Below are 12,584 nucleotides of genomic sequence, written 5' to 3' on the forward strand. Positions count from 1 at the left end.
AACCTACTCCAGTGTTCTTGCCTGGAGAATCCCAGGGACGGGGGAGCCTGGCAGGCTGCCGTCTATGGGGTCGCACAGAGTCGGACACGACTGAAGCGACTTAGCAGCAGCAGCAGCAGCAGCAAGTAAGTGTGATTACCTCAAATTAGAAAGTTGCACAGCAAAGGAAACCATCAATGAAAAGAAAAAGCAATCTAGAAAATGGGAGAAAATATTTGCAAACCATATATACAATAAAAGGTTAACATTCAAAATAAATGGGGCTTCCCACGTGGTGCAGTGGTAAAGAATCCGCCTGCCTGGAATCACCATCTGGAGGCCTGGACGTGAGATGGCAACACTGCCTTCCATGAAGGAAGAAGCAGAAGAGGCCTGGTGGCACCGCGTAGGGTGTGGGGCCCGTCCTGCCTGCCGCGCTCTCTCCGCGTGTGTCCTGTTCTGGGACTCGCCCGAGCCCCGGGTGTGGACCCTGGCGGAGGGGCTGGGAGTGGTCCCCCTTAGCTCTGCACTTCCTAGTTTGGACCATTTCACACCCGAGGCTGCTGTTGCTTTCCAGGCATTTGGCTGGTGCCCCAAGTCTTCCTGTGCAGCCGCAGACCAGGAGCCACGGACTGAGCTCGGCCCCAGGGGCGCCGGGCCTCCTTCCTTCCTTCACTGCCAGCTCTAACCTCGGCGCCCGGCGTCGGCTCCTTGCCTCAGCGGGACCTCCCTCTCTCATTTCCCACGAAGCTTCTGGTTTTCCCTGGGACCAGTGTGGACCATGATCCACAGAACTCGTCTGCTGGCCTGGGGGCCAGAGCTTTTCCATTTATGTTCAAAAAGCAGTGACTCCTTTAACATCTGCTCTCAGAAAGTCGGGGGCTTCCTGGTGGCTCAGACAGTAAAGCTTCTGCGTACAATGCCGGAGATCCGGGTTCAATCCCTGAGGAGAAGGAAATGGAAACCCACTCCAGTACTCTAGTACTCTTGCCTGGAAAAATTTCATGGACTGAGGAGCCTGGTAGGCTACAGTACATGGGGAAGCAAGGAGTTGGACACGACTGAGCGACTTCACTCACTCACTCAGGTGTGATCCCTGAGAAAATCCTCTGGCGTAGGCAATGGCAACTTACTCCAGTATTCTTGCCTGGAAAACTCCATAGACAGAGGAGCCTGGTGGGCTCCAGTCCATAGACTCGCAGAGTCGGACATGATTGAACGACTAAGTAGGGGCACACACTCACACGTATCCCAAATAAATAATTCATCTAATCCAACAGCAAAAACACCAATCTGATTTTAAAATGGGCAAAGGATCTGAATCCATGTTTTCCCAAAGAAGATATACAGATAGATAACAGGTATATGCAAAGGTGTTTAACATCATTAATAATCAGGGAAATACAACTACAATGAGCTATCACTGTTAAAATGGTTATTATCAAAACCACAAATAACTGTGGGTGAGAAGGCGGAATACTTGTGCACTGTTAGTAGAATGTAAACTGATGAATCACTGTAGAAAACAGTGAGCGGTCTCTTCAACGATTAAAATAGAAGTGTAAGATCTAGCAAGTTAACTTCTGGGTATTTATCTGAAGGAAACAAAAACACTAACTCAGAAAGATATATTCAACCTCATTTTAACTGCAGCATTATTTACAATAGCTGAGACATGGAAGGAGCTGAAGGGTCCATTAATGGATGAATGCATAAAGAAAATGTGAAAAAAAACACACACACACAATGGACTATTACTCAGCCATAAAAAGAAGGAAATTCTTCCATTTTTATAACTAGAATGGGTCTTGAGAACACTATGCTGAGTGAAATGAGTCAGAGAAAAATAGATATCATATGATCTCATGTATGTATAGAACCTAAAAAAAAAAGAAAACAAAAACCAAAATGATACAGATACTCATAGATACAGAAAGCAGATTGGTGATTATCAGGGGTGGGGAGCTAGGGATGGTGAAAATGGGTGGAGGTGGTCAAAAGGTACAAACTTCTAGTTATAAAATAAATAAGTCCTGGGGATATAATGTACAGCATGGTGACTATATTACTAATCCTGTATATCTAAAAGTTTCTAAGGGAGTGAATCTTAAAAGTTCTCATCACAAGAAAAAATGTTTGTAACTATGTGTGGTGATGGATATTAACTAGACTTTCTGTGGTGATTATTTTGCAATGTATACAAATATCAAATCAGTATGCTGTACACCTAAAACTAATATAATGTTGTATGTCAATTATATATCAATTAAAAAATCTCAGACACCTTTATCCACATCTTGTACTTTCATAGGGTTATACGATCCATCCAGAAAAAAATTTCCCCCACTATTGACCTCTCCTATTTTCATTTCACCATCCCTACTGTTATATAAACAGATCCTGAGACATGACATTTTTCTAATTTTGGTGACATATTGCTTTACCTTGTCACTTCCAGAAAACCATTTACAGTTGCATATACAGCTTGCTCTCTGATCTTTTACCCTCACCATTGTCTTCCAATTCTGATGCAAGACTCCAGTGTTAATACTTCCATTGGACTTGCAGATTACAAGTATGGAATGTATCAATTATGCATTAATTAGAGATGAACTTTTACCTTCTCAGGTATGCTGTCCTTGTCAATGTTAATCAATTTTTTTAGGAAACCAGTTTCTGAAAGAAGTAACTTTGCTGTAGTCCAGTTAGGTTTCTTTTGCAGAAGAATACAAACTGCATTCATGACAATCAGCACAAGGTAAGGAGGCCGAGTATATACTCTGTAATAAATGGTTAAATCTAATCAACTTCATAACTGAAATCAAAGATACCCTGTAAACTATCTCAAAAGATAATACACACAGATTTTTAACAAGTATTTTGGTAAGAAGAAGTAATTGCCAATATATAGCTATTTCATTATTGGGTATCTTCAAAAATTTGAGTATCTTTAGAACATGGGTACCTTTGCTTTAGAAAGATGAAATGAATAACACTTAACTATGTAGAACATACAAGTTAGATGTTAATTATTTTCATTACAAAAGTATTTGCTGCCGAGTTCTTTAAAAGAAGGACCTCTCCTCTTTCATCCCAGGATTGGTTTACTGATAGCCACTTGACAGAAACAGGTGGGTAGTTGAGAGTCAACCCTATTCCTGTAATTTGAAGGGTGCTGTAAGGTACAACTCCCTTTAAACACATCCTCTGATTATTATTCATCCTGATCTAAAATTCCTACTATAAAGATCACAGAAAATAGAGAGGTGAGGGAGGAGGGTAGATGGGAATTTGTATCCTAAGTTATTAATGACATAATGATTGGAACATTGGAAGTTGCCTCTTAGCTACGTCTGAATCAGCTGACATGTTTGTGCGTGCTAAGTCCCTTCAGTTGTGGAAACAGCCGGTGGGAAAGAGAATGGACTAAACTGTCTCTGCTGCATGTCCTAAGAATAGCAATGAAGATCATATCAAAGGCATTTCATTTGTCTGGCATTTTGAAGTGAAGTGAAATGTACATTAGCAACATCACAAGGGATAATGTTTAAAAAAACAAACCAAAGAATAAATAAATAAAACCAAGGCATATGCAAGGAATTCAAGCATTAGGTTAGTTTTCTTTAGCTTTAGTACAAGGGCAGGGGAAAAGGCCTGTTTAATCAGAGGAAACCAGTTGGCATTAATCTTTTTTGAGCACTTGCTTTATGCCAGACTATTCTAAACATTTTACATGTTTCAACTCATCCAATCCTTTCAGCATTTATTATTACCCCAGTTGCATAGAAAGGAAGTTGAAACACAGAAAGGCTGTATACTAGAAAGCTGCAGTGCCAGAATTCCAACCCAGGAAGCTTGGTACCAGAGCCCACGATAGGTAAAATGGCTTATTCTAAAAGTGGGATATAGACTCAACTTTTCCCATGTATTTTTATTTGAGTTCTTGCAACTCAAAAGAGACTTCAGTAAATTACTCACCTTAATTCAGAGACATCAGCTTTATCCAGGGCGTTTAGAGCCACAATTGCCTTGTCGAGAGCTGGCAGTACACTTTTTAATTCATTGTCAGCTTTCTGCAATAAAGTTATAAGTCCCTAAATACATATGAATGAATATAGTTGCATACTTAAAATTTTTATACTTTTAAGTTGGAAAATGTAATTCAACATTTTTCCAGTGCCCATAAGTTATGCTTCTGTAGGACTCAGGGATGTACACACATGCTTGCACTGTTAGAAACGTGTTACTGTCCTAAATTAATGTATTTTGCAATCTCTGATGAGAAGTTGTCTGTGAGAAGAGAAAACATTGAGTGTTTTCCTTCTTCTCTGTTAGACTTAGTGTAGTTTTAACATTGCCCTTTTGGGAGTGGTCCACTTAAAGATGGAATTCTAAATAATCCATCTGCCAATGCAGGAGACACCGGTTTGATCCTTGAGTCAGGAATATCCCCTAGAAGAGGAAATGGCAACCCACTCCAGTGTTCTTGCCTGGAGAAGTCCATGGACAGAGGAGCCTGGCAGGCTACAGTCCATGGGTTGCAAAGAGTTGGACACACTAAGTGACTGAACATGCCACTTAAAAACAGATTACGGTAAAGCTGCTGCTGCTGCTAAGTCGCTTCAGTCGTGTCCGACTCTGTGCGACCCCATAGACGGCAGCCCACCCTGGGGTTCTCCAGGCAAGAACACTGGAGTGGGTTGCCATTTCCTTCTCCAACGCATGAAAGTGAAAAGTGAAAGTGAAGTCGCTCAGTCGTGTCCGACTCGTAGCAACCCCATGGACTGCAGCCTACCAGGCTCCTCCATCCATGGGATTTTCCAGGCAAGAGTACTGGAGTGGGGTGCCATTGCCTTCATTGGATTCTCTGTAAAGCTAACGAAGCTTAAAACCCCTCAGCTGCACAGATCCCCTTCCAAGTTCCTGGAAGGAATTTTGCCAATATGTGTGCAGGGTTATACATTTTTGTAAGACGTGCAAAAGTAAGACATTCTATTTGCAATCAAAGAGTCGGACACGACTGAGCGACTGAACTGAACTGAAGATCAATTTCTCTTTACCCTTTTGACTGACTCTTTGTTGGGTATTCTCTCATGAAAGGTGGTGCTGGAATGACTGGATATTTTTGGGATTTCGCTAACAAGCTGACTTGGGGGTTATGTTTATGTTGCTTAGAATCACTTCTCTGTATAATTAAGTTATTACATTCTATTACAAATATGAATGACTTCTAGAAATACTTCTGTTGTCTGCTGTTCCAACTTTCCTGGTGATGTGACACTAAGGTGAAGGGCCAGAGGTCATACTATGATATAACTTGTACTTATAGTGCCCAGCATCAGAATCTTGTGTAGAAAATCCTTCCACTTATTAAGATGAGTAAAATTGTAAGTAGATGGTAGATCCTCATTGACACCTACTCAAAATGGAAGTGCATTCTTCCATGAATATACTTGATAATGCAATGTACACTATTCTAAACCTACTACACATCCCATTTTTTTGATGAGAGTTATTCAACAAGAATTAATCAGGATTCATGGACTTTTAGGTAATAATTATCATAATTTGGAAAGATGTTTTAAAATGTCTCATTGAAAGAAGTGAGAAATTACAGATTCCTTGTACAGATATATGTCAAAGGTGCCTTAGTTTATAATTTTTAATTCTTATCAGATCACCTTCAGAAAACAAAGCAGTTCTAAGGACTGTTTATTTAGTTTGTGTCACTTCTCTCATTGCCCGAATAATTCTGTCTTTTTAAACTGGCCAATTGCCCTCTGTTCCCTCCAGTCAGAATTCCAATAGGAACCAGTCTGGTGTAGCAGATTACCAAATGTTCAACCCTGGTCTGATCAATGGCCACCCCTAGTCAGAGAAGGCAGAGAGTAGAATTTCACATTTTCCATGTGCAAAGGTTTTTCATGGAGCAACTCCATCAATTAAAAAAAAATTATATATATATATATATATATATATATATATATATATATTAGCTAAAACCTCAGTTGGGGGAATTATTTATTTATGTTAAATACAAAAGCTACTATCATTAGCTAATATCTCAAAGTATCACAATAAATATTTAGGCAAGGTTTATTATAAACAATAGTGAATGTGAATAGATATTTCTAATAGCCTTTTTGATAATTTCAAAATATTTTGCTTGGCTCCTTGTTAGATCTGATTAGATCATCATTAAAAACATGGCTGAAGAATAAATAGTTCATACCAGAGATATGAGCGGTATCGGCCTGCTGTCTTCTCATTGTTCACTTGTACTTTCAGTATTAGCATTATTTTCAATCCAAGGTTTCTCTGAGAACCCTTTTCAAGCTACCTGTCCATATTTTAATTGCTAATTTACTTCAAGCTGGATAACATAATGGGTAAATCCCTCACTTGGACACAAATAAACTGCAGGGCTTCCTGCTGAGCATTGAGGAAATGAGGAGGCCACCGCAACCAACCCTTCCATCCTTCAGATGATCCTCTTGGAGGCCACATGCATTTCTGATATGGGTTGAATGAGTTTTATTCATTGTAACCAGAAGAACCAGACTATCTATTTTCTTAAGGGACCCTCTGTTTTGGACTTCACTTAATAGTACCTTGCATGTAGTAGGTATTAATATAAATATTTTCTGGGAAAAAAATGAAAAACAGGCAAAGTTGGAACAGAGACAGGGATCAAGACCATCCCCATGGAAAAGAAATGCAAAAAAGCAAAATGGCTGTCTGGGGAGGCCTTGCAAATAGCTGTGAAAAGAAGAGAAGTGAAAAGCAAAGGAGCAAAGGACACATATAAGCATCTGAATGCAGAGTTCCAAAGAATAGCAAGAAGAGATAAGAAAGCCTTCCTCAGCCATCAATGCAAAGAAATAGAGGAAAACAATAGAATGGGAAAGACTAGAGATCTCTTCAAGAAAATTAGAGATACCAAGGGAACATTTCATGCAAAGATGGGCTCGATAAAGGACAGAACTGGTAGGGACCTAACAGAAGCAGAAGATATTAAGAAGAGGTGGCAAGAATACACAGAAGAACTGTACAAAAAAGATCTTCACGACCAAGATAATCACGATGGTATGATCACTCACCTAGAGCCAGACATCCTGGAATGTGAAGTCAAGTGGGCCTTAGAAAGCATCACTACGAACAAAGCTAGTGGAGGTGATGGAATTCCAGTTGAGCTATTTCAAATCCTGAAAGATGATGCTGTGAAAGTGCTGCACTCAATATGCCAGCAAATTTGGAAAACTCAGCAGTGGCCACAGGACTGGAAAAGGTCAGTTTTCATTCCAATTCCAAAGAAAGGCAATGCCAAAGAATGCTCAGACTACCGCACAATTGCACTCATCTCACATGCTAGTAAAGTAATGCTCAAAATTCTCCAAGCCAGGCTTCAGCAATATGTGAACCGTGAACTTCCTGATGTTCAAGCTAGTTTTAGAAAAGGCAGAGGAACCAGAGATCAAATTGCCAACATCCACTGGATCATGGAAAAAGAAAGAGAGTTCCAGAAAACCATCTATTTCTGCTTTATTGACTGTGCCAAAGTCTTTGACTGTGTGGATCACAATAAACTGTGGAAAATTCTGAAAGAGATGGGAATACCAGACCACCTGATCTGCCTCTTGAGAAATCTGTATGCAGGTCAGGAAGCAACAGTTAGAACTGGACATGGAACAACAGACTGGTTCCAAATAGGAAAAGAAGTACGTCAAGGCTGTATATTGTCACCCTGCTTATTTAACTTCTATGCAGAGTACATCATGAGAAAAACTGGGCTAGAAGAAGCACAAGCTGGAATCAAGATTGCTGGGAGAAATATCAATAACCTCAGATATGCAGATGACACCACCCTTATGGCAGAAAGTGAAGAGGAACTCAAAAGCCTCTTGATGAAAGTGAAAGAGGAGAGTGAAAAAGTTGGCTCTAAGCTCAACATTCAGAAAACGAAGATCATGGTACCTGGTCCCATCACTTCATGGGAAATAGATGGGGAAACAGTGTCAGACTTTATTTTTGGGGGCTCCAAAATCACTGCAGATGGTGACTGCAGCCATGAAATTAAAAGACGCTTACTCCTTGGAAGAAAAGTTATGACCAACCTAGACAGCATATTGAAAAGCAGAGACATTACTTTGCCGACAAAGGTCCATCTAGTCAAGGTTATGGTTTTTTCAGTAGTCATGCATGTATGCAAGAGTTGGACTGTGAAGAAGGCTGAGCGCCGAAGAATTGATGCCTCTGAACTGTGGTGTTGGAGAAGACTCTTGAGAGTCCCTTGGACTGCAAGGAGATCCAACCAGTCCATTCTGAAGGAGATCAACCCTGGGTGTTCTTTGGAAGGAATGATGCTGAAGCTGAAACTCCAGTACTTTGGCCACCTCGTGCAAAGAGTTGACTCATTGGAAAAGACCCTGATGCTGGGAGGGATTGGGGGCAGGAGGAGAAGGGAATGACAGAGGATGAGATGGCTGGATGGCATCACCGACTTGATGGATGTGAGTTTGAGTGAACTCTGGGAGATGGTGATGGACAAGGAGGCCTGGTGTGCTGCGATTCATGGGGTCACAAAGAGTCGGACACGACTGAGTGACTGAACTGAACTGAGCCTGACTTTTAAATTTTTGGGGTAGGAAACAATTTTGCAAATCTCTAAGTGACTTTCATTGAGTATATTTTAATTTTACCTGAGCATACTCTTCTACGATTCTTACTTCTTCTGCCATGATTTCTTCATCCTGTTTAACAAGCATCTGAACTTTCTCAACCACTTGGGAATCTTTCTGTAGTTTTTTCATTAGGATTTCTTTCTCCTAATGAACCAAACAACTCTTCTTAAAATAAGTTTTAAGAGACATGATATCTTTTTAAAAAGAGAAATCAAATAGCTTATTTCATTCTTACAGAATTTGTCAAAATCACCTCAAAATATATTTGTTTAATAGACTAATAAAAATGATTACAACAAATATAATTTCATACAAATATAATTTCATACAATTTCATACACATAAAGATTGATGATGAGTAATGATTTTTAGAATACATGGCCAACTGCAAATTATCACAGTGCATTTCAGATGTATTTAAGTAATAACTGCAGATTTTTCTATTTCTTTTATAATTAGGTAAATACTTATTATTGGTTTCCCAGGTGGGTCAGTATTAAAGAATGCACCTGCCAATGCAGGAGATGTGGATTGAATCCCTGGGGAAGGAAGATCCCCTGGAGGAAGAAATGGCAACCCATTCCAGTATTCTTGCCTGGAAAATTCCATGGACAGAGGAGTCTGGTGTTCTACAGTCCATGGGGTCACAAAGAGTCAGACACAACTGAGCGACTGAGCACATGATAATATCAATTATCACATTTAATTATTAGAATATAATAAGGGCTGAGTAATACGCCATTACATATAGGTACCACATCTTTTTTATCCAATCATCTGTCGATGGACATCTACGTTGCTTCCATGTCGTACTGTAAATAGTGTTGCAATGAACATTGGGGTACATGAGTCTTTTTGAGTTACTGTTTTCTCAGGGTATATGTCCAGTAGTGGAATTGCTGGGTCATATGGCAATTTGCACAGATGTAGGCACAAGGCAATTCCCTGCCTTGTGGACACAGGGCAGGAAGGAGAGGGTGGGACGAACTGAAAGAGCAGCAGTGACGTACATACACTACCACGTACAGAACAGACAGTGGGAAGCTGCTGCATAGCACAGGGAGCTCAGCTTGGTGCTGTGATGACCTAGAGGGTTGGAATGGGGGCTGGGTGTGAGGGAGGTCCCAGAAGGAGGGTATAAATGTACACATATGGCTGAATCATGTGGTTGTATAGCAGAAACTAACACGATATTATAAACCAATTATATTCCAATAAAAATAAATTAAAAAAGACAATGATGTTACTACTTTGCTATTGTGTTGTTACCGCTTTCCTCATTTTACAGATAAGAAAACTAAGACTAAGAGAGGTTGCACAGCTGCATGGTAATAAAGCTGAAGTTCTAACCCATGTCTGTCAAGTATCAGCTTCTGCTTTCAAATGCCATTCCATGTTAAACCATAAAATTTAAAAAAGAGATCCAAAATCAAACACACCTTTGTTTTTTGTTCTATTTGAGGGCCAAGAATCAAGAGCTCCTCCTGCATATCTGTGACTAGAGCCGTTGTTTCCAGGATCTTGGATAAGCCCATGTGGAAACGTTCCCTGAAGGGAAAGAAAGTATTAAGAGAGCATTTTGTTGTTGTTCAGTTGCTCAGTCATGTCCAACCCTCTGCAACCCCATGGACTGCAGCACACCAGGCATCTCTGTCCTTCACTATCTCCTGGAGTTTGTTCAAATTCATGTCCATTGAATCAATGACCCAAGCATCTCATCCTGTCGTTCCCTTTTCTCTCCTCATGCCCTTAATCTTTCCCAGCATCAGGGTCTTTTCCAATGAGTTGGCTCTTTGCATCAATTAAGAAAGTATAGATACAACAAAATAATAGCCAAGCAAGGTTCACTGTAATCATGGACTGGAAGACCACATAGTAAAGATGCCCATTCTCCCCAAAATGATATATAGGTTTCCTGTCAGAATCTCAGTTAAAAAAAAAAGTTTTTTATGTATAGATGTGCTTATTCTAAAATTTATATGGAAAGGCAAATGAACTAAGGTAATTAAAATAATTTTGAAAAAAAAAAAAAGAATAAAGTGGGTGGAATATTCTACCTGATTGTAAGACTGATTACATAGCGACAGTAATCAAGATTATATGTGGTACTGGCAGAGAGATAGATATGAAGATTGATGGAACAGATGGAGAAGACAAAAGTAAACCCACACAAGTACACCTAACTCAGTTTTGACAAAGGTGAAAAAGCAATAGAGGAAGAAAAGGTTTTTCAACAAATGGTGCTGGGGCATCAGTTACATCAGATGAACTGTAACCTAACCTTACACCTTATGTTTATGCAAAAATTAACTTGAAATGGACCATAGAATTAAATGTAAAACTATACTACTTTCAGAAGAAAATACAGGAAAAAGTGATCAGGATCTAGGGTTTGGTGAAGAGTTCTTAGACACGAGAAGCATAATTTATAAAAGAAAAAATATCATAAATTGGACTTCATCAAAAATTAGGACCCTTTTCTCTGTGAAAGAGAGAATGAAAATACAAGTTACCAACTGGAATAAGATACTTGTAATCCACATATCTGACAAAGGACTTATTTTAGAATATATAAAGAATTCTCAAACTAACAATGAAAAATTTGAACAATTTACAAAATATAAAAAAGATATGAAGAGACATTAAATTGAAAAGGATATATGGATGGCAAATAAGGGCATGAAAAGATATTCAGCATCACTAACCATTAAGGTGTAAATTAAGATCACAATGTCATATAATTACATACTTATTAAAACAGTCAATATACAAAATAGTGACAATACCAAATGCTCTCAAGCATGCAGAGAAACTGAATGGACTACATAATACATACATAATTTATAAAACTACAAAAAATAGTACAGTCATTTTGAGTAACAATTTGATATTTTCTTCATAGGTCAGAGGACTTAACAGTTATACTCTTGCCATTTATCCTAGAGAAATAGAAATTTATATCTGCCCAGAAACCTGTACAGAGATATATTCATAATAACTCCAAATTAGAATCAGCCCAAATTCCTTCAATGGTTAGACAGATTGTGGTACACCCATATGGAATATTACTTTAGCAATAAAATGGAATAAACTCATGATACATGCAATAGCTTAGATCCCAGAGGCATTATGTTGAGTGAAAGCACTATCACTCTCTGTATGTGAAGAATAGAAACAGAGAAATGCAGAACAGATTAGCAATTGCAAGGTATTTGGAATAGGAGGAGGAAAAGAGTGGGAGTGACTGTAAAGAGGGTAGCAGTAGGGGGAATCTTTGTGGTATGAACTAGTTCTATATCTTGATTGCTGCTGTGGTTATACAAATTGCTACAAATGATAAAGTTGAATGGCATGGAACTATAAACACACATTGTACCAATGACAGTTTCCTGGTTTTGATGTTGTACTACAGTCATGTAAAATGTGAGCACTGAGAGAAACTGAGTAAGAGATACTTTGGACCTCTCTGTACTATTTTTGTAACTTCCTGTGAATCTAATAATGTCCAAAACAAATTTTCTTTTTAAATAAGAAACAATAAGTTTGAAAAATTTTCATTCATCTATTCACTAGAATAGAAAACTGAAAATATACATTTGTATGGAATAAAATAAATTGAAAGATTTAAATAAGAAGATTACTAAGCTATTGGTCCACAAAATTTTAGTTCTAAGACAGGGAATAAGTTCCATAGAGCATTTTCTAAAAACTGAATATATGGTTTCTATTTCTTGGGCTTTCATAATCTATGAGAACATCATCACCCATACCCTTTAAATTGTGAATTACACAGATATTTTTGATATTTTATTCTTTTATCTAGCTCTAGGATAGGTCCTCAAAAGTCTCATGTGGATTACCACATTAGCTTTCAAGTCTTGTTTTTATTTTTTGTCTCTCTCCTATTTATTCTCCATACCAGAG

At 38.8% G+C, this 12,584-nt stretch overlaps 1 protein-coding gene across 1 annotated transcript in view; it reads right to left on the reverse strand.

Moving 5' to 3' along the window:
• The window catches only part of DNAH14 (dynein axonemal heavy chain 14), a 403,042-nt gene that overhangs the window by 108,276 nt on the left and 282,182 nt on the right, over window positions 1–12,584 (reverse strand). Inside the window, exons 59-62 of the mRNA XM_044943112.2 lie at window positions 10,100–10,208; window positions 8,679–8,804; window positions 3,958–4,052; window positions 2,600–2,759 (exon numbers count right to left, since the gene is read on the reverse strand). Of these exons, the coding sequence (XP_044799047.2) occupies window positions 2,600–2,759; window positions 3,958–4,052; window positions 8,679–8,804; window positions 10,100–10,208 (490 nt within the window). The remainder of the gene's footprint in view (window positions 1–2,599; window positions 2,760–3,957; window positions 4,053–8,678; window positions 8,805–10,099; window positions 10,209–12,584) is intronic.

This window comes from Bubalus bubalis, chromosome 5 (assembly GCF_019923935.1).
Source record: "Bubalus bubalis isolate 160015118507 breed Murrah chromosome 5, NDDB_SH_1, whole genome shotgun sequence".
Classification (NCBI taxonomy): Eukaryota; Metazoa; Chordata; class Mammalia; order Artiodactyla; family Bovidae; genus Bubalus; species Bubalus bubalis.